Source organism: Neofelis nebulosa, chromosome 10 (genome assembly GCF_028018385.1).
Source record: "Neofelis nebulosa isolate mNeoNeb1 chromosome 10, mNeoNeb1.pri, whole genome shotgun sequence".
Classification (NCBI taxonomy): Eukaryota; Metazoa; Chordata; class Mammalia; order Carnivora; family Felidae; genus Neofelis; species Neofelis nebulosa.
In genome coordinates this window covers 86635782-86660461 of record NC_080791.1, presented here as the reverse complement: position 1 = coordinate 86660461, position 24680 = coordinate 86635782, and the positions used below count along the sequence as shown (strand labels likewise).

General features: G+C 44.9%; 1 protein-coding gene across 6 annotated transcripts in view; it reads left to right on the top strand.

The window, feature by feature from the left end:
• The window catches only part of WT1 (WT1 transcription factor), a 46601-nt gene extending 27852 nt beyond the window's left edge, over positions 1 to 18749 (top strand). For 5 of the 6 annotated variants that reach the window (XM_058688554.1, XM_058688556.1, XM_058688559.1 and 2 more), the window contains 5 exons: positions 7469 to 7565; positions 10518 to 10668; positions 14131 to 14220; positions 14818 to 14910; positions 17362 to 18749. In XM_058688554.1, coding sequence (XP_058544537.1) covers positions 7469 to 7565; positions 10518 to 10668; positions 14131 to 14220; positions 14818 to 14910; positions 17362 to 17483 — 553 coding nt within the window. In that variant the 3' untranslated portion in view covers positions 17484 to 18749. The remainder of the gene's footprint in view (positions 1 to 7468; positions 7566 to 10517; positions 10669 to 14130; positions 14221 to 14817; positions 14911 to 17361) is intronic. The other variant, XM_058688555.1, reaches the window with a different exon arrangement.
• Positions 18750 to 24680: the final 5931 nt, after the last annotated feature.

Here is a 24680-nt window from a genome sequence, read left to right as displayed (position 1 = left end):
TTAGCCTTATCTCTTGTGTCTAACCTTTAAAGAGGCACACTTTTTGAACATGGTTCCAGTGCTCTTTTCCCTCAAAAGTGGCACATGGGACAGGGGTGATGGTTCTCAAGGCTTGCAGCAAAGTTTATTTTCAACACCAAAAAGAATCACGCATTTAAGCATCTTGTATATAAGCCTGAGTATCAAGGATGGACAGAAACAAGAGATTGATGGGTAAATTCAATTTTCTGGATATGCAGGAGTTTGAAGTTTTCCCAGGTGCTTTCCTTCAACCTGATTAACTTTGCAGAGGTGAGAAGACAGAGGTGAAGATAGGGGGATGCCTACCTGGCCAAGGACTAGAGGTGGAAGAGAGAAGTCACAGGTGGAGGTTTCCCCTTTTTGAATATTTATATCAAATGTTAATTACCTTCAAAAGTCTCTTTTCTTTCTTTCCTCCTCCCCCCCCCCCTTTTTTTAAACCTCTTCTGTTGATAAGGGATTTCAGGGCAGCTCTGGTTTTCTTCATCTGTAAAACCTCAATTCCTTTTTATTAATCTTCTTGTGCCTGTGGAATATCAAAATTAATCATTTCTAAAGAAGCTACTCTTCTAACATTACGGTTTTTTCTGGGCCAAACCTCAATGTACAGGTTTTTAGCATGAAGAGGGTTCATAATTTGTGTTCTATGAGGGACATTTTTCTCTTTTTGTAAACTTTCTAAGGACACATGTTTACATACTTTAAAGCTGTCTAGGAAAAGCAGAATTTTTCAGGATGCATTTTGATGCATTTTAAAGCTGTTTAAGAAAATGTACAGTCCACACCTCCTCCAAGAATCAAGTCACGAGGTATATGCTCTACTGATAACTGTTCCTGCTTAGTGTACTTTCCCAGTTATGTGGAAAGAATTTTCTTTGTAACAATTGTGCTCAGTTTTGGTTGCTCTGTCACATATAAGCAGGCCATTTCTATCGTGGTTAGCTTTGTGCTTTCTTTATACCATAATAAAAATAGTGCCTCAGAGCAGAAGCTGGAGTGTACTGAAGACTAAGTATCTTAAACTTGTTCCTCCTCACTGCTCCCCTTCTCTTATCTTACCCACTCCCACAACATTTTTAAGCCTTCAGCATGCCTGATTTCATTCATACCACTGGAGAAAAGAGCTGGGAATTAGTCCAGTGTCATGATGATAGACGTGAACCCAGGATGGGGTTATACCACCAGAATTGTCTAGCTAGTTTTGAAGGAAGAAGAGCTGGGCTGTCCTGCATTCAGGCCCCATCTCTGCCACTTGCCATCTGTCTGACTTTGGGCAGATAACTCAATGTCTTCTTAAATCTCAATATTTTTCCTGCAAAATACAGATCTTACTAGTAAGTAATAGCAAACATTTACCGAGGGCATACCATGTGCCAAGCACTGTGCTTTATTTACCTAGTCTCATTTGATGCCTTAATGGTCTGATGGGGAGGGGATGTTTTTCTTCAGGACTAGTCATCTAGATTCATCTGGAGATAAAGGATCCAGATTAACTGAGCTCTTTCAAATGTATCTATCTGTAAGAAACTGAGTAAGTCTGATTCCCTTGGTATGGTAGGTTGAATAATGAACCCCCAAAGATATCTAAGTCCTGATTCCTGGAACCTGTGAATGATACCTTTTGTAGCACAAGTGACTGTGCAGGTGGGATAAAGTTAAGGACCTTGAGATGGGGGAGATTATACTGAATTATCTGGGTTGGCTCCAAATGGAATTAAGTGTCCTTATAAGAAGAAGACAGAAGGGAGATTTGGCTACAGAGGAGTTGTTAGAGACGTGACAAAGGAAGCAAGAGGTCAGAGTGATGTGAGGAAGACACCAAGGAATGCAGGTAGTTTCTAGAAACCAGGAAAGAGATTTTTCCCCTCAGCCTCTAGAAGAAAATAACCCTGCCCACACCTTGCCTTTAGGACACCGAGGCTGATTTTAGACTTCTGATCTGCAGAATTGTAAGGGAGTAAATTTGTGTTTCAAGACCCCAGATTTGTGATAATTTGTTACAGCAGCTGTAGGAAACTGATACACTAGAATTTACAGTCTTCTGTCTATAGCTCCAGTGCTTAAAGCTACTTGCAAGTGGGCCAGTGAAGTTTAGAGGTAAACCACTGATACCTGTAGATGACGAGTGCTTCTGGATTTTGCCATCGTGGCACTGGTCAAGCTTGCTGTATAGGTGTAGCATCTTTTCACACTTTCAAGAGTTTGGAAGGTTTTAATGCTCAGTTTTTCAAGAATCAGGTGCATCCCCACCCCTACTTTGTTGCCATATGGAAGGAGAGAACAAAATCAAGACAGAATTTTCCATTTTGCAGCTTAAACTTCCTGCACAACCTTTAAAGCTGAGGTGGCAAACCTCAGGTGGCCCTGAGGCCAGAGATCTTTTGTCTGACCTGACAGTGATTCTGTAAAATCTCAGTTATTTGCCAGAATTTAACACTGAAACTATCTCACATAAAGATCTTGGTTTCTGACTTTCTGGAGAATGGAAAGATCTGACAACACTGGGTTCGTATGATTGCCAGTCCTCGGCTGGTAGAGCAGAGTTCTTACTTTCTTCCTCACTGTCTGGGTTGGAGGGGAGGTCTAGCCACTGCATATATTTCTACCCTATGAGAGATTTGGGTCTCTCAATTGCTTGATCTGGTGGGATTCACTCTCCACTCTGGAGTTGCTCCATGAATGATAACATTCTTGTCTCCAAGTCCCAATAAATTTTTACCCCATACTATCCAGGGCTTTGTGAATGCTTTATTTGGAAGGTGCATCTTTGGCTCCAGAAATCTCTTCACTAGGCAGATAGCTCCTTGCTCTTCTTGGAAGGCTTTATGGCTCCAGACCTCTAAGAACCCTACCCTCACTCCTATTTAGTTCATTTACGGCTTAGTCACTGGAACTTTTTAAGGCTAATTCTCTCAGGGAAAAGCTTGGCGTTACCTGACCATCTAAGCCACCGGCTGGGTCTTAATGGTGGTGACTGTTCCATTTCTGCCTCAGATTAACTCCCACTGATGACATTTGCCCATCCAAATGACTAGATTCTCTGTGATGGCTTCCCTCAGGTTGCTGCATGGACAGACCTTTTACAATCTTATCATTTCCTGAATACCAGAGAGCAAGTATAGTATATATATTGTAAATATAATAGTTCCCCACAACAATAAGGAAGATCCTTTTTTTTTAATTAAAAAATAATTTAATGTTTATTTATTTTTGAGAGAGAGAGAGAAACACAGAGTGTTAGCTGGGAAGGGGCAGAGAGAGGGAGACAAAGAATCCAAAGCAGACTCCAGGCTCTGAGCTGTCAGCTCAGAGCTTGACGTGGGACTTGAACTCACAAGCTGTGAGATCATGACCTGAGCCGAAGTCAGATGCTTAACTGACTGAGCCACTAAGGAACCCCGATCCTTTTTTTTTTTTTTAAGTGGAAACACAGAAAAGGTGATTTTTCAAAGGTAGAGGAAATATGAAATGGGATGGAAAGTCAATGTTTTGGAAGCCAAATTGAGTCAAAAAGATTTCAACAGTTGGAAATGACTTCCTAAAAGAAATAAAATGGAATTTGAAGGATAACTGTGTAGTTTTGAACTGGATTAAAAAAAATCATGTCTTCAAGCTCAAGGTTGGAGACATGTGCCTTACTTGCAGTTCTTGCTGTTGTGGACGATGGGGATTCTGTTTGAGGGGGGAAGACCACTGTGACCCGAATGCTAGAAGCGATGTCCCCTTAGATGCGTTCATTGAATCCGGATAGCCTATGGGCCTAACGCATTGATTGTGTTGTGTTTGACTAGCATACTGATTTTCAGAAATTTGCAATGGAATCTCTTTGGCTGAGGCATGTACTCTCTGGCCTTACGCATTTATGTTATTTTCATAATTCTTAAACTTTTTGTGTTTATGGATGGTCCTCCTTCCCCACTCTTCTGGGGGCACTGGGATCCATTTTAAGCCCATGCTTTGAGAGAGACATTACAAAAGGAAGGGAATCAAGAGGTGGATGATACAGACACTAAAGGAATTAGATACCAGTTTGTTATGATCATTGAGAGAACCCCAGCTCTGTACCCTGGAAAGCTGTCTTCAAATATTTGAAGGACTGTCATTTGGAAGAGGAGTTAGATTCCATCCATCTCATGGGACATTATGGACTCTGTGCCTTAACTTCAGTCACCCAGCTGAGAGGATACAGAGAGGGGCAAGCTGGTCTGTTTTCAAGGCCAAGTTTACCATAGAGTAGAGGAGACACGCAGGGTTGGCTGTAAAACACTAAGACTCTGTGGTTCTCCAGAAGACAGAAAGGAGGCGGCAGATTTCTGCTTGGCTCAGAAAGGCCTTTCTTCACAATTAAAGCACTCCCCAAATGGAATGGGATTCTTTAAAAATTTGCCACCAGTCATGTTGTGCAACTGTTGATGAGCTAGAAGGGCTTTGAAATGAGGGTTGGAGTAGATACCTTTTCTCCCTCTGTTAGTATACAGTCCCAAGACCACTGACCTGATTTCCTTTACTTATCTAGAGAGAGTTGTCACCATAGTAAATACCTGTGGGTTATACTTAGTGTTCTGGGCAGACCACACTGGGAAGAGCTTTGTAGGGTTTCCACAGTGTGGAATTACATTGATGTGTTTGTCTTCTGGAAACACCAAAGCCAGTAGGCAGGACCCAGCTGTAGTTTTTATTCATGGACTTGATTTGATAGAACCTAGGGGTTTATTTGGCAGGTAGAGTCTTGTTTCTGGTTGCTTCTTTCCCCCCCCCCCCTTAAGTTTATTTATTTTTGAGAGAGAGAGAGAGAGAGAGAGAGAGAGAGAGAGCAAGTGGGGGAGGGGCAGAAATAGAGAATCCCAAGAGGGGCTCTGTGCTGTCAGCCTGGAGCCCAATGCAGGGCGGGGTTCAAATCCACAAACGTGAGATCATGACCTGAACTGAAAATAACAGTTGGGTACTTTACTGGCTGAGCCACCCAGGCACCTCTCTGGTTGCTTCTTCAGTGTGTTGGCTTACAACTGGCTATGAGGTTACCTTTGAGTAGTATAGCACTTCATTTCCTGGAACAAGTATTTTGAGGAAAATCTATTTCTCACACTCTCCAGGAACCCAAGTAACATCCAGAGATCAGCTGCTAAGACAACAGATTCCTAATTCTTCCTCTTTGATAGCAGAACTTAAAAATAATTCAGATTTCAATTGTGTCCCTAGAGAGCCCTCAGCCCCAGAAAATGTGTAAGTCACATTTTGGCTCCATACAGATGATGAAGCCACACAGAGGCAGCATGTCTTCATGGCCTTCAAGGCAAAATGTTCTGGCCACATCATTCTTGTCCTGTCCTCTTTCTGCTACCACATCACCACTGTCATCAGTTCTTACATCCCCACTGCCTTTATAGTATGACTGTAAACTGCCACCCAGTTCCTGAAACTGCTCTCACTATCTATGCAAGGGAGACAGGCAATTCTTTCTAAAAAGCTTGGAGCCAGAATGAAACATGAAATTCCACAGCTGCTGTGGCTGCGGGATGTGCGGACCATGTCAGTCATCCTGGCAAACACCCTTTCTCTCCAGGAGTTCTCTCCCCCGTGGAAGTGGGAGTTGAGCCAGCCCCAGGTTTTCCCCACACCCTCAGATGGAGTGGGTTGATCAGCCAAGCTGCCTGCCTCCCACACTGGGACCCCTGGCATCTCTAGAGTAACACAGGCAGAGGGTGGAGGCTTTCAGCCCTGACAGCGAGTTAATTACACCTGGCGGCTTGGGGGGAAAAAGACTGTGCATGGACCTCATTATTCCCCAAGCTAATTTTGTAAAGCAGCTTTATAAATTCCACATACCATACAGTCCACTCGTTTGGAGTAGAGACATCAGTGGTTTTTAGTATATTCACAGAGTTGTACAACCGCTCCCACAGTTCTAGGACATTTTCAGCAGTCACTCTCCCATTTCCCTCAGCTTCCCCAGTCCTAGGCAGCCAATCACCAAACCACTTTCTGTCTCTATAAATTTGCCTATTCTGGACATTTTGTTTAAATGGATGCACACACTGGGGCGCCTGGGTGGCTCAGTCGGTTGAGTTTCCGACTCCGGCTCAGGTCATGATCTCGCGGTCTGTGAGTTCAAGCCCCGCGTCGGGCTCTGTGCTGACAGCTCAGAGCCTGGAGCCTGCTTCGGATTCTGTGTCTCCCTCTCTCTCTGCCCCTCCCCTGCTCATGCTCTGTCTCTCTCTGTCTCAAAAATAAATCAAAAACATTAAAAAAAAATTAAATGGATGCACACAATAGGTGTGCCCTTTGTGGCTGGCTCCTTTCACTTAGCGTGTTTTCAGGGCTTGTCCACATTATCATGTATCAGTACTTCCCACCTTTTTATTGCCAAATAATATTCCAGTTTAGGAATATACTACGTTCATCCATTCATCAGCTGAGAGACATTTGGGTTGATTCCATCTTTTGGCTATTACGAATCATACTGCTAATACACAATGTGTACATGTTTATGTGTAGATACATGTTTTCATGTCTCCTGGGAATATACCTAGAAGTGGGATTTCTGGGTCAGATTGTAACTTTATGTCTAATCTTTTGAGTAACTGACAGATGTTTTCCAAAGCAGCTGCACCATTTCACAGAGATATTTCATAGAAGCTCCTTGTGGTGATTCTAGATGTGATTATAATGTCCTGCCCATGTAGATAAGAATCTTTACTCTGCCTCATTTGGAAGTAAAATAATTGCAGAACAGATACCAGCTTTGACCTAAAGGAGAGAATACTTTCAGAGTATTCACTTCTCTCAAGTTGTTCATTTCAATGTTCCACATCCCTGAGCCCTTGCTGGAAAGGCCAGGATTAGCCTGAGCACCAACTAGAGGACTAGGCAATCTAATGCTAGGGAAGATTATCCAGTGTCCGCTTACGGCACGGGTTGGCTGCAAAGAGTTAAGTTGATCTGGAAAACTTATCTGTCCGTTAAGTGGAGAAGGGTCACTGATGTGTAATCCCCACTACTGAGAATGTGACATTTCTTCTGTGTCATCACTTTCTTGGGGCTATCTGGTAAAAACTGAGTCACGAAGTGCCAACAAAAATCCATTGAACTTAATGTGAAACTTGAGGTATCTGCTCATTCCGGAGACATTCGCAGCTGTCTGTTCTTCTGGCTAGATGGTAAACAACTTGCTGGGGATGAAAGCCATTGTGACTTTTCCCAGCTTGTCTGAGAGGCATAGGCACAGATGGCCTCCCTGAGCACAAGGGAGGGCCGCGTGGTGGTGATGCAAGGGTTGAACAGCCCCCTGCCCTTCACAAAGCCTTGCTTCCAGAGCAGCGAAGGACGCAAAAACCAATGGCTGTTGTCCTGTGAGCTTTTTAAAAACATTCTTCTGCTGCAGACGCGCATTTCTAAAGGGTGCCTGTGGACCGACCTGAGCCTTGTTCTTCCCTCTTTGTGTTTGCAGCCACAGCACAGGGTATGAGAGTGATAACCACACCACGCCCATCCTCTGCGGTGCCCAGTACAGAATACACACCCATGGCGTCTTTAGGGGCATTCAGGTGAGAACTCAGGTTGAGGGGAAGGGGGCTGGCTGGAAGGGGACGTCAATGCCTCTTTTCCTTCTCAACAGCCTTTCACTTGCTTGCTGATGACCATTTGGCCCTGGTAAGTCTGTTCTTAATTATAGGCTCCTCTGACAATAAAGACCTCTCCTCTCACGCTGGGCAGAGAGGACAGCCCCCTGTCCACAGGTCATTGTGAACGCGGTCATCTCCCTGACTCAGACCAAGATGCTTCTGGCAGAATCCCGTCCCTTCCCCCTTCACTGCTTAATTCACTCCTCCAGGTGGGCTTGAGGCTCTTGTAACTAATGACCTGGACTCCTGACTTCCCAAGTCAGACCCTTGAATTGGTCTGCATTGTAAAGTGCCCAAAGGTAGGCTCTGTCTTGCCGAGTGTTCTACTAACCATAATGATGGTAATGGCGCCCACTCTGTTGGTGCTGCCCCCTTTCTATGTGCCAGGCACTGTGCTGACTTTTGTAATGGGCTTTTTGTCTTAATAGACGTAATTTTTGGAGCAGTTTTAGGTTTAAGGAAAAATTGTGCAGAAAGTACAGAGTTCCCATATTCTCCCTCATCCCCACCCTCCCCCACAGTCTTCCCTATTGTTAATATCTTGCATTGGTGTGGTACACTTGTTACAATTGATGAGCCAGTATTGGTGTGTTACTGTTAATGAAAGTCCATAGTTTACACTAGGGTTGACTTTTTGCGCTGTGTGGTTCCATGGGTTTTGTTAAATGTGTCATGTCACAGGTCTACCGTTAACATTATTGCACAGAATAGTTCAACTGCCTAAAAATAAAAATGTCTATGTTCTACCTACTCATCCGTCCCCCCTTCTTCCCCTCCCCCAGACAGCCACTGATCTTTTCATTGTGTCTGTAGTTTCACCTTTCCCCCAAATGTCATATAGTTGGAATCACACAGTTCAGACTCACTTCTGCCACTTAGCAGTAGGCATTTAAGGTTCTATACTTAAACTTTCTTTTTCCATTTAATCCTTAGTGCACCTCTACGAGGTAGGTATTATTATCTCCACTTTATGGATGAGGAGACTGAAGGCCAGAGATGAGTGGCTTGTCCACAATCACATAACTACTTATAAAGCAAGCTTCGCCTGACTCCAGAGCCCCTGTTTTTAACTACCACATTGCATTGCTTAGGGAAACAGGGGGCTGTGAACAGTTTGGAGGAGAGGGGTCTCCAAGGAGAGTGAGGAGAGAAAAGTAAAAAGGTAAACATTCTGGAGAATTCGGAGAAGTCAATGGAAGGCCACCTCAGCAGAGCCTCTTTGGGGAGGTCAGAATCACACGCAGTGACCAAGGGTTTGCGTGTGTGGCTTTCACTTGTGACTCCGTGGCTGTAACATGAGTAACTGTGGTTATACTTCACCAGCATAATCAGTACTCTAGAAAAAAGTTGTGTGTGACCCAGGTCCCCACATGACGTTTGGGGCAGGTAGCTCTGAGATGTTCTGACTGATGTTTCCAGAAGCATCATGGTGACAGAACAGCATGTGCCCTCAGCCCAAACCTTCCAGGGTGAGAATAAAGCTGAGGATTGCAGAAATACAGAAATCTGATGGAAGTATGGGAAGAGTCATCCCAGTCTCTCCTTCAACAAATACTACTGGAATCCTCCACCAGGACCCTTGACTGACATTGACAACTCAGTTTTATATCCCAGTGCTGTGTGCGCTGCATCTAGATTGAATTAAAGGAAGTGAAGGAAGCTCCATTTGTCTTTCTTTCCACAAAGCCCGGTTTGTCAGACTCGCTGTCATGGCTGCTGATAGACTCCAGATCTCACAGGTGCTGTTTCACTACCGACTCATTTTCTCCTAGAGTCTACCATTCAAACGTAGCTGGCTCACCATTTAAATTTACGCTGCCATTTGCCTTGAGACACTGTGGCCTGTCAACAGCAAAGTTGTATGTCACTAAGTACTTTTCCTTCAAAAAAGAAGCTCTCACAGTGCAAGGCAGTGTGAAATAGAAACTAGAACATAAGCATAGTGTGGAAAATGCACAGAGCAGGGGATGGGTTAAGCTCGGAGGCAGTTCCAGGTCTTAAAACATAGATGTGTTCTTTGGTCTTGACTTTTGCACATCTGTAAGAGAGTAAGGAGGATTCAGTGGCCCCTGGGGCACTCCCACTGCTCCTGTCTAGGGGTCATTGATCCTGAGAGCAGGAAAAATTTGCCTCACTATGTCCTTTTAGCACCTTGTCATGAAGGACTGACCATTCACCTACCCACTCCCACAAGGTCAAGGGAATAAACAATGAAGGACATGTAAAGTGCACAGAAGGCAGACAGTGTTTTCTGGTGGTATTACTAAATGTTTACACTGGCTACACCATTGGCCTTTGGTGGTTTTAGCCCCTTCACAAAGAGAACCCTCAAATCTCAGGGGCTCCTCCTTCCTTGTCATTTACTCCCACATGGAAAGTGTGGTCAGTTTGGGGTTCATTTAGTATCCCATATTTCTCTCTAATAAGGACTTCCCTACCTGTTGCAGGTGGGGCCTGAGGTCATGTGGCCATGTGTCCAAATGGGAGGAAGTAGAATAGAACCTGGGACTTTGGACTTCCAGACCTCACTGCCTCAAGTGGAGAAGCTGAGGGATGGGATGGATTGGGAGCTCTTGTAGCACCAGCATTTCTTTGGCAGATCCTCTGGATCAGTGTCCCCAAACAGACAGATGAAGTACTGATTCTGACTGATCAATAGTGATGACGTTGAAGTATTGCATTGTAGAATGTCCTGCTCTGTCACCCATTAGTGATGCTTGCTGTGGGCATCTGGGGTATGCATGGGAGTGGTTTTAGGTTTTAATATCTGCCATCCCTTCCTCAGGTTTAATCTAAAGCTCACTTTCCCTCAGGACTGACACAAATGTTCACATGTGGCTTAAAGCCTCCATTTCTCTTACACTCTGCCTACAGGATGTGCGACGTGTGCCCGGAGTTGCCCCGACTCTTGTCCGGTCGGCATCGGAGACCAGTGAGAAACGCCCCTTCATGTGTGCTTACCCGGGCTGCAATAAGAGATATTTTAAGCTGTCACACTTACAGATGCACAGCCGGAAGCACACTGGTAAGTGTGTCCGCTGTCCAGCCTTGTTTCCGGTGACCTTTGGGCAAGGGTGGTTCAGGAGCTCCTATTCCTGGCTGTCACACCTCTAAGGACACAGGAGATTTCTTGGATTGACAGTAGGCAGTGCTTTGAAAGGTCTGACCAAGGTGATTAAAAAAAAAAAAAAAAAAAAAAAAAGGCTGCAGGGGCATTTTGCATCCTGACTGTCCATCCTTTAATAAAAAAGTCAGTAAACTGTCTTCAGGAAGGGCTAAGCAGAGTGATGGAAAGAGAATTCCACAGAACTAAAGAGACTTACTTGTCTTTGAATTCAGGCTACACGACCAAATGGTGAGACATTGAGCATTTGGTCCTCATTTTGCCTTGTGGAAGATGGAAATGACAATGCCTACCTTATGTAATTTTTAAGACTAGGTTAACTTTAAAAAATGTTTTCTAATGTTTATTTATTTTTGAGAGAAGGAGAGACAGAGTGTGAGTGGGGGAGGGTCAGAAGGAGAGAGAGACACAGAATCTGAAGCAGGCTCCAGGCTCTGAGCTGTCAGCACAGAGCCCAACGTGGGGCTCAAACTCACAAACCAAGAGATCATGACCTGAGCTGAAGTCGTTTGCTTAACCAACTGAGCTACCCAGGTGCCCCCAAACTAGATTATCTTTGAAAATAAAATTGGATTAAAGGCATTAGATATGAAGCACGTAGTATAGTACGCTATGTCAATGGCCTGAATAAACAATAGTGTCACTATTGTTTTGTTAAAGAGAGAGGTTCTCTATTAGGCTCTCTAAAGAGAGAGGACCTATTCTGGGAGTTTGGTAATAAGACAGTTTGAGAGATTGATGGGCAAGGTCATCATAAGACTTAAGGAGAGATGGTCCAAAGAAAAACTTTTAACTGCTTGATTAGTAATAACCAACCAGATAGGAATAGGAAAATGGATTTGTAGGTTTAATTTTTGTTTTCAATCTTAAAAAAAAACAACATGATTTTTGATGATGTGTCAAGGAAGGCTGGGTTTTCCCACAGGTCAAGGGATTTGCCTCCCTCTAGGGAAGAGAATTGGCCTCGTCTGGTTCTTGGCCATCTTGGATGTGATTTTATTATTGATCACAGATGTTTGCTGTTGGCCTTGTGGGCACTGGATGGGAGTGTGGTTGAGTGTCGGCTGCAGGGAAAGAGTGTGGAACACAGCCTTTCCTGCAGGGGGGTTGGTGTCATTTTTTCCCCATAACTGGAAGGACAGCTTCATTGTTACAACTACCCTTACTGTTTTGTTATTACTGCTTATTTTGCTTTGGGGAAGCTGAAGGAGAGAGTGAGTTCGCACTCAGTAGACCACATGCTTTGAGGCTAAAGGTGAGAGAACTAGGGATGTTATATTTTTACATGTTTCCCCAAATATGATCATTTGAGAAGTATCTGTTAAAGTTATAAGGAAAATAATGGAGTAAAATTGTGACTGGAGAAATGCAAGAGAATGCATTGAAGGCAATATGGTTGTTGAAACCTTTAATGGGGAAGAGACACTTAGCAAGCAGTAAAGGGGAGATGTCCGTGTGAAGGGAAAGCAGTAGACAAGCTAACCAAGACCCTCAGACCCACCTGAGGCTCTAAGAAGCTCTTCTTTGCAGAAGACAGGACAGCAGCCTGGTATTTAACAGTCCTGCAGCCCTTTTCTTGAAAGAATGCAATCTTATCTATATGTAACAATGTTAAGTACTTCTGTATTAAATACTTTTTATGTGCCAGACTCTCCACATGCATTATTTCATTTAATCCTCATACACCTGAACAGTTATCAGGTGGGTAGGATATAGTGGAAGCAGGACCCAAACTCATGCCTTTTAACTCCCAAGTCACAAACTCCCTTCTCAAAAGTTTAGAGTCTGTTTTGGAGCTAGGCTACACACAAATGAAAAGAGATGAAGAGAGCATAGGATAATGTACTAGAACAGAGGCTGGAGGAACTTGAGGAGAGTTGCTGATTTGAGCTAAAGTCATCCCAGAAGGAGGAAGGGCTTAAGCTAACCATCAGAGGGTTGGTACGGTACGGTAGAGGAAGTCAAGAAGGAGCAGAAGCAGAAAGGCAGGGAAAAGATATTAGACTGAGTAGTGTTGTTGAAGTATAAGGCACCAGGCCAGATGTAAATACAAAGTTAACGGGAGGCTTCTGCCCTCAGGATTTTCCAGCCCACGGTGAAAGGCAGCCCTGGACGCAGACTCCCACGTTAGGTGTTCTATGATCAATTCTGTACTGAGGGAAGGAAGGGCTTTCAATCTGAACATGAAATTTCCAAGAAGGCATTGAAGAGGAAACAAAGGGCATTAGAGAGGGATGTACGGCAGACTTTTTGATGGGTGGGAACGTAGATGGAGATAGGGACAAATGGCGGTTGGGGTCAGCAAAGTGCAAGGCAGATTTGGGGAAGGGTGAGCTCTGGGATAGCAGGAATGCAGACTAATCAGGGGGAATAGAGGAAGTTATGAGGCCTGAAAGGCAACTAAGGACTGCCCTGCAACAAAAAGACTGACTGGTCCTGGGATAGCTTGCTCTCCATCCCAGAACACTGGTGACTCAGAATTCTCATAAGAAGGTGGGAAGGCCCAAGGTCGCTCAGTGCACTCATGGGGCTTAGTTCCCAGTATTTGGCTGAACTTTCTCTAGCAAGGACAGGGGTGGGGCTTCTGCATTCTGAGGCAGAAGGTTGTGTAATCCCACTACTGATGTCTCTCGGATAAAGGGATACCAGAATCTTTCTAAATACTTTGGCTCCTGGTTTAACTTGGGTGTCTCACAACCATGGGGCTTTTTGTGCTTGATTCAGGAATAAGAAGTCAGTAGTGGAGAGCACCAAATCTTTAGGCCATAAAACATAAAACACTTATTTTATGAGGCCAGCTCCAAGGCATATCCATTCCAGAATTCTGCCTCCAACTCAGTTTAGGAGTTAACACTTTTTTGGTTTATTATTGATCTAAAGATTCTCTACCAGTATTTAATTTAATTTAATTTAATTTAATTTAATTTTTATTTTTATTTATTTATTTTTAGCAGTGCTCTGGGCTAAGCTCTTTATGTGGATGGTCTTGTTTAATCTGCTCATAAATCCTTTGAAGCTGTCAGATTATCAGCCCCATTTCTCAATAAGGAAATAGCCCCTCACCCAGAGCTTTAAGTGTCAGAGCTGGATGTGACCCTAGTGTCAGACTTCAGAACCTGAGCTCCTGTCCACTTGTAACTTGCAGGTTAGGGACCGTCCTCAATCAACCAGTTCCCCATTCTACACCCAGCTTCGTACAGGTGGGCCTTTAGCCTCCCATTGCCATTGGCCTCACCACCCTAGCAAGGTCCATCAAGTGCCTTAGGCATTTTGGGATCCCTTCAGTCCCCTGAGGAGAAGTAGCCTTTAATGACATCCCCATCTCCAGTGTCATTTTCAAATGGAATGTGTGTCTTCCCCAAGGTGAGAAACCATACCAATGTGACTTCAAGGACTGTGAGCGAAGGTTTTCTCGTTCAGACCAGCTCAAAAGACACCAAAGGAGACACACAGGTTTGTAGGCTCACTTCTCCTTGCTGGTAGTATGTTCTGGGTTTCAGCTGCTTTTGTGATTCTCTTTGTTGTTGAATATGGATGGGAGAGGGTTAGCCATTTGTTTAGTATTTCCAATAATTCCCTCCCCCTCAACTATCTGGGGGTTTTCCTGTTCTTAAAAAAAAAAAAAGAAAGAAAGAAAAGGAAACAGCCCACATTTCTCCAGCAAACCGCGGAACAGTGGGATCCCACCAGCCATCTGCTGATGACACGTTGAGCAGCAGCAAAGAACAGGGTGGTGGAGAGCATAATCCAATTGATAGTGTGTGATTCACTTTTTCAGTCTTGGACACAGCTGGGACGTTGGTGAGAAGCTGGACGTTTGTGGTTAAGGACTAGTTGTTCCCAAAACAGAAGCAGGTCTTCAAGGATTACTGTTGCAGAATCAGGTGGTTTCATGCTAGGCCTGGGGACCTGGGGAAATCTGAGGGTGAGACAGACATCACAGGTGGCTGGAAATGCCCGGCTCTTCGGGCCACCAGGAAGCAGGCCTTGTGGGCCTCGTTATGCTCCCACATTGTTAGGGCTGCGGCTAGACCTTCTCTGTCCGTTTAGGTGTGAAACCATTCCAGTGTAAAACTTGTCAGCGAAAGTTCTCCCGGTCTGACCACCTGAAGACCCACACCAGGACTCATACAGGTAAAACAAGTGCGTAAACTTTTCTTCACATTTATTTTTCATTATTTTTTTAAAAAAAAAATACTGTTGAATGAAGTTGTTTGTGATGAGAGAGAGTGGAAAAGTCTAGTGGAGAAGTTCTGAGCAGGTTTAGAGGCAGTTGAGAGGAAGAACAATGCATGGCTGTCTTTAAATAATAACATTGTTTCAGAAGAGGTGGGTGGGAACTACTAGCAAAAGGGAGATGTGAGAAGAACTTATTACTGAGCGTTCAGAACAAAAGGAAGAGTTGAAGTAGCCCAGTTTTCTGTCACATCACATTGCATTACTCAGTTTGATAGGATAATCAACTTTACAGAAAAACAGCAGAAATTCTTCCAAGCCAGATATTTATTCTTTGGAGAGCTCACATTTCATGACACAATTTTCAGAGATCTGAATCCTTGCTGTGCTAAAAGTTAATGTCCCAGGAGCAGTCATGGTTTCTGCCAGACTTGTATCAGCATATGGCTACTATTTCCTTTCTACTGGTATAGAGAGGGGAATAAGACATTTATTCCCTGGCTGCTGAAAGTTTTTGCTTTTCCACAAGACTGGTGTGATTCATAATGAAAATAGCTCCATCTTTGTTATGTATTTTCTAACTTTGGGAGGAGGGCCAAGGCTTAGGGTTCTCTCACTGTATTTTTGCAACACCCTTGTAAGAAGAGGAGGGTAGGCATGTTTTATCCCCATTTTCCAGATCAGGAGACTGAGGCACATAGTCATGAAATGACTTATTTACAGTCCCAAAGCTAGTAAGTAGCAAACCCAATTCTGTCTGCTCCCAGTCCCACAATATCCCACAGCCTTCTTTGTTGGAGAAAGAGCATGGGTTCATCTCACAGCCCGGGGAATATAGAAATCAGGAAGAGAGTCAATGTCAGCAAAGCTGAATGGCATTGAGAGACTGAGGAGCGTAACTGACCAACAAGAGAAAGGGTTGGGATGTGTCTATTAGGAGATAACCTTTGACAGTCTGGCTGGAGGTCGGGTGGAGGGGCAGGAGCTAGATCAGGAAGAGCAGAGGAACAGTGAGTGGGAGGGGAAGGAAAACGTGAGATCATGAGTCTCAGATTCTCAGCCCAAATAGGCTGCATTTACAGAGTCAAGGCATCTGTGCCCCTGAGTTGGTGGGATGGGCATAAATTTTGCCCTACTCAGGTGCCTTTGGTATTGCTTCTTTTCCTTAGTCCCAAGCTCATAATTTGGTGAGAAACTTATCGTCCCTTGTACCCTGCCCCTTCTGCCCCACTTCCCCATTCCATCCACTGAACCCTGTGCATATCTGCATGTGTGCAAAATGACCTGTGTCACTGGCAGACTGTTTCACCCTGTATTTGATCAGCCCCCAGTCCTGACACTGGGACAGTGCCTCCCCTGGGACATTTCTTGGTGCTTGTCCCAAACGATAATTCTCATAGGAGAGGCAAACTGGAAAGATCTCCCTAGTGGACCAGAGATAGGCTCCTGTAGTATTTTACTTAGGATAAAGCCACAGCTCTATTTCCATTATGGCCAGGTCTGGGAGGTGGGATACTGCAAAGTGCATGAACCTTGGAATAGACAGACCTGGATTTAAGTCCTGCTTGGGTCTGCCCTCACCAGATGTCCAGCTTCATATCTAGAGTGGGGATACCGATGCTTCTGTTACAGGGCTGTTGCAAGGAATACATGAAATAATGTATATAGATGATGCCTAGCACAAGGCTGGGCATATTTAATTTAAGGCCCTCTTTATCCTCCCTATCCAGAATGAAGCTTGGAAGGAACTTCTGAGAGCTCCTTAGATGGAAAAGTCTCAATCTTTTGGCAATCATGTTAAGAGTCTTAAAACTATGATAGGGATTATACTCTGAGTAACACTTTAATGTTAAAGAAGCAAATATCCTGCAAACTGGTGTCAGGGATTTATTTTAAAATATCCAGCCCATTCAGAATATCTACACAGACAGACACAGTAAAGTTACAGTCATAGCTCTGTTATTGGATGGCAATCGATCCGTTAGTATCCAGAGTAATGATCCTGAGCCCCTGCAGCCCAGATGAGCTCAATTCCCTGAAGAGGCAGTGGAGGGGAAGCATTTACACAATTCCCAAAATGGCCTAATAGCAGAGGCCGAAACAAATGTTTCTCCCCCTTGATGACATATGAATTGCCCAGACACTTTGATTAACAAGACTCATTCCTTCTCTGCCATTTCCCCAGTCTTCTGACTGAATAATATTTTATAATTTTTACAGTTTTTTAATCCTTAAGGGCCCAGAGGTGCTGCCGTTTCAAGGCTGCCTATGAAATGAGCCCGATTTGTTAGCCTAGGGAAAGAGCTAGAGGGAATCGGGAGTGGGTGTCTTGGGATAATTTAACTCGGGCCTTTGATAGTTGAACTTGTGCCCAGTCTCTCTGCTGCAAGTGTCTCTGACTGGCAATTGTGTCAACAGGTGAAAAGCCCTTCAGCTGTCGGTGGCCCAGTTGTCAGAAAAAGTTTGCCCGGTCAGACGAACTAGTCCGCCATCACAACATGCACCAGAGAAACATGACCAAACTCCAGCTGGCGCTTTGAGGGGTCCGACCCGGGGGACAGTTCTGTGGCCCAGGCAGGACAGTGTGTGAACTGCTTTCCAATCTGACTTTAAAGTTCCTCCACACTCACCTCTCTAAGAAGGAAATGGCAGGTGATCTTCACCCAGCTTCCAAGACAAGATGCCTGTACCACTGTACCACTGGATCCTACCAGGTTTGCCCGGAGGAGTTGGGCTCTGCTTTGCCTGCTTTTAGTCAGCTCGAAGGCCCTGGAGAAGTGGCTAACAATGTCCAGTTAGTTAAAAGCCCATCTCTGCCATTTGGTCTGGATTTTCACTGTAAGAAGAGCCATTGTTGATAATGTCCCCCCGCCCTCTTCTTCTCCTTTTATGCTCTTTTCACTAGGAATGGAGTCATTGTACCATTTTCCATCATAGAATATTTATAGGCCAGGGCATGTGTATGTGTCTGCTAATGTAAACTTTGTCATGGTTTCCATTTACTAACAGCAAGAAATAAATCAGAGAGCAAGGCACCAGGAGTGAGTCCCGTCCGACATTCCGGAGGTTAGGCAGGCTGCTAACCTGGAAGGCAGGATGTAGGACTACCATGCAACTTAAAAAATTTCGCGTGTTTCAAGCAGCTGAAAAAAGAATCCGAACTAACCAGTACCTCTGTAGAGAAACCTAAAAGAATTTTTCCGTTCAGTTAATACAATGTTAACATTAGCACAATGCTGTTAAGAAACTGTGCTTGAAGATCTGAGATTTTGGTTTTGTTTATTTTTGACTTTTTTGAGCGGTAATCCTCTGCATCTTCAGAGATGTACATATTTCCTCACACAAAAAAAGTGGAATTCATTATTATCATTTGGGGTGTCCTTTGAGTGTACAGACCACACTGGTTATGTGGCTTCAAGTTGTAAAAATTAAAGTGACTCTGAAAGAAAATAGGGCTGGTCCAGGATCTCCACTGATAACTTTGAGTCTACCAGTGTATGTGAAAAAAATGAGACTGGTGTGAGGAAATCCATTGTTTAAAGGTGGTTGGGTGTGTGTATGTGTGTGCGTGTGTGTGTGTGTGTGTGCAAACGAGGGTGTTTGTTATTTACTGTTGCTTGAAATTATTGTGTAAATAAAAATACTGATAATGATTTGCTCTTTGACAACTGAAGTTAGGAAATGTATAAATGTTAGATGCATCACTGTTTTGGTGTTGATCTTACGACGTATCAATGATAACACTAAAAATGTAACCTGCATTTTTCACTTCGCTCTCAATTAATTAAAGTCTATTCAAAAGGAAAGTGGCAAGATTGTATCGGCTGTATTGTGTTCAAATCTTAAGGACAGTTGAGAGGGTCTTAAACAGGTAAGAAGATGCTACTGACATGGACAATCACGAGCACTAGTGTAGTCTATCCTGGTCCTGACTATTATCTGTTTCTCTCTGTCAAACCTCAGGAGGCAATTATCCATTCTGGAAGCAGCCAGCACCATAAAGTGATCATGCTCAAGCTGCAGTCAGATGGGTTTGTGGATGGCATGGTCGGAAGTGTGTTTGAGGGTTTAGTTTAATCAGGCTGTTATTATATCACTTTTTATTCCAAGTCAGCAAAAGAGAAGAGGGATGCTACTGATAACTGGCCTTTTCTGGAAAGTTCACTTTCCAGAATTTGCCAGGACTTTCTGGTATATACTGCAACCAGGAGGCTATAGGTTGGACACCTAGCACAACGGAGTTTCCAGCTGTAGTTGCCATAAATTAGCTCAGCAGGTTGAAAACTGCTTAGACTTTCCAGGGCAGCCAAGTGTAAAAGCACATTATACATTATACATTATCTATAAACTCCCTTTCTGGTTCTAGTGTACAGTTTTTCAGTTGTAAATAAGGAGATTAATTTGGCGCTGCCCCTCTCAGCTCCATTAGCTTGGAGTTTGCATGCATCCAGGTTTCATTTCTTCATTTAAAATGTATCTTGAGCAGACAGCAGCTCAGGCATGAAGACTTTTCAGCATCTCAAAGCTTGGGCCGCCTAAAAGTCAGGTCCTGAGGCCCCTCTACGTTTGCATCTGGCTCTTGCATCACTGTTAATTATAGCGAGTATGGTGACTCATTTGTATCAGCCGTTTTTATCTTTTCCTGCCAGAAGACAGCATTTCTCTGGAGAAGCTCAGGACAAGCATGGCAAACGTCAGCAAGTCAGAGCGAGCCAGGTTTCACAACAAAAGCAAAGCCACATTGTTTCAACTGCAGGAGGAAGACCAGAGATTCTCACACTGCCCTAGTGGTTTAGCTTGCAGTTAAGGTCATGGGCTTTGGAAAGCTGAGAAAGCTTTCCTCATCTGTAAGATGGGGGCAAAAGATTCCCCTGCCTGATAGGATTGTTGTGAAGATGAAATTTAAAAAAGTAGAAGAGGGGCACCTGGGTGTCTCATTGGGTTGGGCATCCGACTCTTGATTTTGGCTCAGGTCATGATTTCACAGTGTGTGAGACTGAGCCCCGAGTTGGGCTCTGTATCGACAGTGTGGAGCCTGCTTGGGATTCTCTCTCTCCTTCTCTCTCTGCCCCTACCCCACTTGTGCACTTACACTCTCTCAAAATAAATAAATAAATATTTTTTTAAAAAACAGAAAGAAAAGAAAACATCTACAATATAGCAAAGTCTTAATAAGCATTACCTAGGAAAACTATTACCCAAGCACTCACCTGCTAATTTCCTTTACCTCCCCCTACCCAGGCCGTCCTCTCACACTATCCAGCCATCTTCACAGCTCTGCCAAATGACGAATCCATTTTCATATACTCCCAACCAGGGTTAAGATTTGCAGCAATAGGGCTCTTGCCAGCATCCGCACAGAGACATCTAGCTTTGTGTCTTTTGCAAAGCACTGGGTGGCCCTGACTTTGTGCTTCTGAGAGCCACGGAGTTGACCGTCAGTCAACTGTGAGGATGAAAGCTGTTGAAAGTTGGTCAGTGGGAGCTCTCTGTGGCTCCGGCTAGAGGCTCTGTTAGGTGAACTTGTCACAATGTGCATTTTTCCATCTTGCGTTACTGTAGTGTCTAGTTCAGTATGTGGTTCAGTGTCTTAAAGGCCCCCTTCCTCTTTGCCAGATCTTCCCAGACTGTTCCAGACATCTTTAGCGCTCTCATCTCTGAATTTGTGTAGCACTCTAAGAATGGAACATTAAATAGTACCTTATGTGGGTGTAGCACTTTCCCACCTGGGACAATCTGTAAGGTAGATGGGGCAAGTATTATTGCCACTAAACGGGCGAGGAAGCTGAGGCTTGGTGACAGCAAGTGGCTGAGGCAGGACTTGATGTTTTATGTCCACCAAATCGCACTTGATGATGTTGACTTGCACTCTGCTGCATTGTTTCCTATCTATAAATCCTATCTTCCCAGAGTGTGAACTTCTGGAGGAAAAAATCTCCCCTTCCATGTTACTTAATAAAGGCCTTCGCAGCCTTAAGTGACCACACGTGTTACCTGCAGAGTTGCTAAGGGGCACGCTGAGATTTGGAAGGAATCTGAGGGCCTAAGAGTCTTCATTTCTCCCAAGCTCCCAGCTGGGCTGTGGGCCGCCCTCCACGAATACTTGCTGAACGGTGACTGATGAGATTTGCACCTGCCAGTCGTGGGACCACACTGAGCCTTTCCAGCCCTGAGAGAGCAGGCAGGGAAGATGGCCCAGGGCTGTGCTGCGGTGGCCCATGGGGCTGAGGGTGGGGGCGTTCATCCTGAACGTGGCCAGAAGAACTGCATGTGTTAGCCCTGGTGAATCCGTCCACGGAGAAGCTTGTTTTCCAACACAGTCTCCCCATCTTCTGTTGGTGGCCTCCCACAAGCAGGGAGGCCACCCTCGGCGAGGTGAGGTATGCCCTGTGGTCACACCTGCACATCCAGCCCTTGTACTTTGCTCAGTCCCCATCCCATCAGCAGGCCTCGACCTCCCTGACACTTGTAAACTGGAATTCTGTGGCTTTGGAGAGGCCAGCCTCGCTGGCAAGCAGGAATTCCCCATGTCCTGCTCCTACCAGGAACCGCTTGTTTAGCATCTTGGGTACCAACAAGCAAAGGCAGTGGCTTCTAGAACCCTATCTTCCCTGCAGGACATTTGCACTTCTGGTCTTGGACCAATAGGTGTGTCAGGGAGAGGTGTGTGTGTGAGGGGAACAGTGGTTCTCAACTGGGGACATTTTTCTTCAAAGCTTCGCAGCAGACGGGGTGGTTTCTAAGAATTTCTCACAGGTAGGGGCGCCTGGGTGGCTCAGTTGGTTAGGTGTCCACCTTCGGTTCAGGTCATCATCTTACGGGCTCATGAGTTTGAGCCCCGCAACCGGCTCTGGGCTGGCACTGTGGAGCCTGCTTCAGCTCCTCTGTCTCCCAATCTCTCTGCCCCTCCCCCACCCCACGCCAAAAAGAAATAAATAAACATTAAGAAAAAGAATTTCTCACAGGTAAGTGCATAAAGGAAAGTAAGCTTCTCCAGTAAAGCAGACAAATCCCTAAGAAAATATAAAGGTGTTGGTCCTTTTCATTTAGGTCTTTGCTTCTAAAGAGTATTTTATATATTGGGTGATTGAAGTCTGTATAAAGCTTAATAAATACATTTTTTAATGTTTATTTATTTTTGACAGAGAGACAGAGCATGAGTGGGGGAGGGGCAGAGAGAGAGGGAGACACAGAATCCAAAGCAGGCTCCAGGCTCCGAGCTATCAGCACGGAACCCGGCACCGGGCTCAAACTCACAAACCAAGAGATCATGCCCTGAGCCGAAGTTGGACGCTCAACCGACTGAGCCACCCAGGCGCCCCAAAAAACTTAGTAAATACATTTAAATGATTATGATGATGAAGAGCACACATGGTCTGATTTCTTGCACTGAGAAAGTAGCTGCTTTAGTGGAGGCCTCTGGGCTTTTCTCCATTTTTCAAGCAACCCCCTGATTCTGTTAGTTCTTGAACTGGCCTTGAGAAGAAATGAGAGAGCCAGACAGCACAGGAAGCGGGTAAAAACCCACCAGCCCAGCCAGCAGACAGCCAGCAGACAGCCCAGCCAGTGTAGTCAGGTCCTGGAAAAGGTTGGTTTTCAGGAATAGAAGAGAACACACTGCTGAAAACCTAAGACTCTGGAGAGTCGGTGCCTTTTGTGTCAGACTGAATCTCATCCAGGTATGAGTGGAAGTCTCAGACGGAGAGATTGCTGATGGAAGCAGCTAAGGCAGACGAAATTAGCAAATGCAAGTTTAAGAGATAACAAGATATTTTTGTGGAGCAGGGGAGACTGAAGGCTGGTCCGGGGGAGATGGGGCTGAGATAAATGCAGAGGGTGGGTTGGTTGAAACAAGAGGCTTTTCCCGTCAAAGTGTCCCAGGAGCATTGGTGATGTTGACACTGGGTAAGAAGGATTGCCTGACAAGGCAGGGCTTCTGAGGGCCACTGAGGAGGCAGCTGGACTCCAGGAGAAAGAAGGAGAGATGGAAAGAGGGAGGCAGAAAACTCTGGGAAGAAAGATGAGACAGATGAGGAATGAAGTGCGGATGTCAGGGAGGTCTGACGGGAAGAAGGGACTTCTGTCTGACAGGGCCTGACCCCCATGTGAACCTACGCCAGCTCTGTTAACACACACCCGGGCTCTCCCACATGGGAGATGCTCATGTGCTAACATGCAAGTGCTAATGATGTATGCCATTTATCGGACCTTTGTGTGTGGACTAGTCCACATTTTCCTATTGAGAATGTTCCCATTTTACAGATGAAGAACCTGAGGTTCTAGAAAGTATGTTACTGGGGGTCATACCCCTTGTATATGGCAGAGTTGAGATTCTAACCCAACTCTCTCTTTTTAAAAAAGTTATTTTTTTCCTAATGTTTAGAAACATTAGAGAGAGAGTGAGAGAGAGTGAGCAGGGAAGGGGCAGAGAGAGGAGACAGAATCCCAAGCAGACTATGCACTATCAGCACAGAGCCTGATGCAGGGCTGGAACTCATGAACCATGAGATCATGACCTGAGCTGAAACCAAGAGTTGTACGCTTAACCGACTGAGCCACCCAGGTGCCCCCAATTCTGATTCTTTTTTTTTTTAATGTTTATTCATTTTTGAGAGAGAGAGAGAGCGAGAGAGAGCAAGAGCATTAGCGGAGGAAGGGCAGAGAGAAAGACACAGAATCTGAAACAGGCTCCAGGCTCTGAGCTGTCAGCACAGAGCCCAACGTGGGGCTCGAACTCACAAACCGTGAGATCATGACCGGAGCCAAAGTTGGACGCTTAACCAACTGAGCCACCCAGTCCCCCCCAACTCTGACTCTTAACGCCTGCATTGTACCATATTTATTCTCCTGTCTCAGGGCCTGTTGGCCCCACATACCGGAGGAACAACAGCAATACCTTGCCTGCTTCTTTGTTTGGATACTGGGAATGTTTGTCAACTGCCCAGAGAAAGGCTAGGAATGATTGGCAAAGTGTTCTCTCCCCACATATCCGATTGTAGAGCTGTTTTGTAAAATATGTTTTCATTCAGTATTTTATATTAAATACCGGAACTTAAGAAATGACATAGCATAATGCTAGCCGGACAGTGATAAAAGGGGAAAATTGAGAAATACATTTTAAAGTTCAAGGTCAATGAGTACTTTTAAAAAGCAGCATCCTGCTTTCCCAAGGAGCTGCATGTCAGAGGGAACAGGCTGAGGAGGAACCTGTCATGTCTCGTGATTGTGGGTGAGGGGGAATCTTGGGGATGTGTCCCACAGAGAAGACTCTCCCCTGGTCTCAGCATCAGGCAGCCTCCATTTTTCTAAGATGTCGTTGGGTCCTTACTCTCCAAGTGAAGAGGGCCAGGGAGCCTGTCACAGATGTCTCCTGTCCCAATTTTTCTGAGGTCTAAAAATATAATGACTCATGTCAGTGGCCTTTATCACTCAATTTGGGCACAGCTTTACTTCCAGCCCCCACCCTCGCAAACTGTTCCTTTAGCAGAGGAGGAAGGCATGGCGATCCCTGGTCAGAGCTTACGGAGATCTCATGGGGGAAGATAACCACGTGGGACCGCATGGGTCAGCATCTGCCTGCATCCCAGTGGTAGGCTGAGTGAAGCAGGATTTACCTCTTCTCCGAGACTTCTTGATAAAGATGCCTTTGAATTCAGTGGGTGGGTAACACAACATGTGTTGTGATGCTGCCCTCTGGAGACAAGCTGCCACCACTTTTAGACAGGGACCCCCAGGCC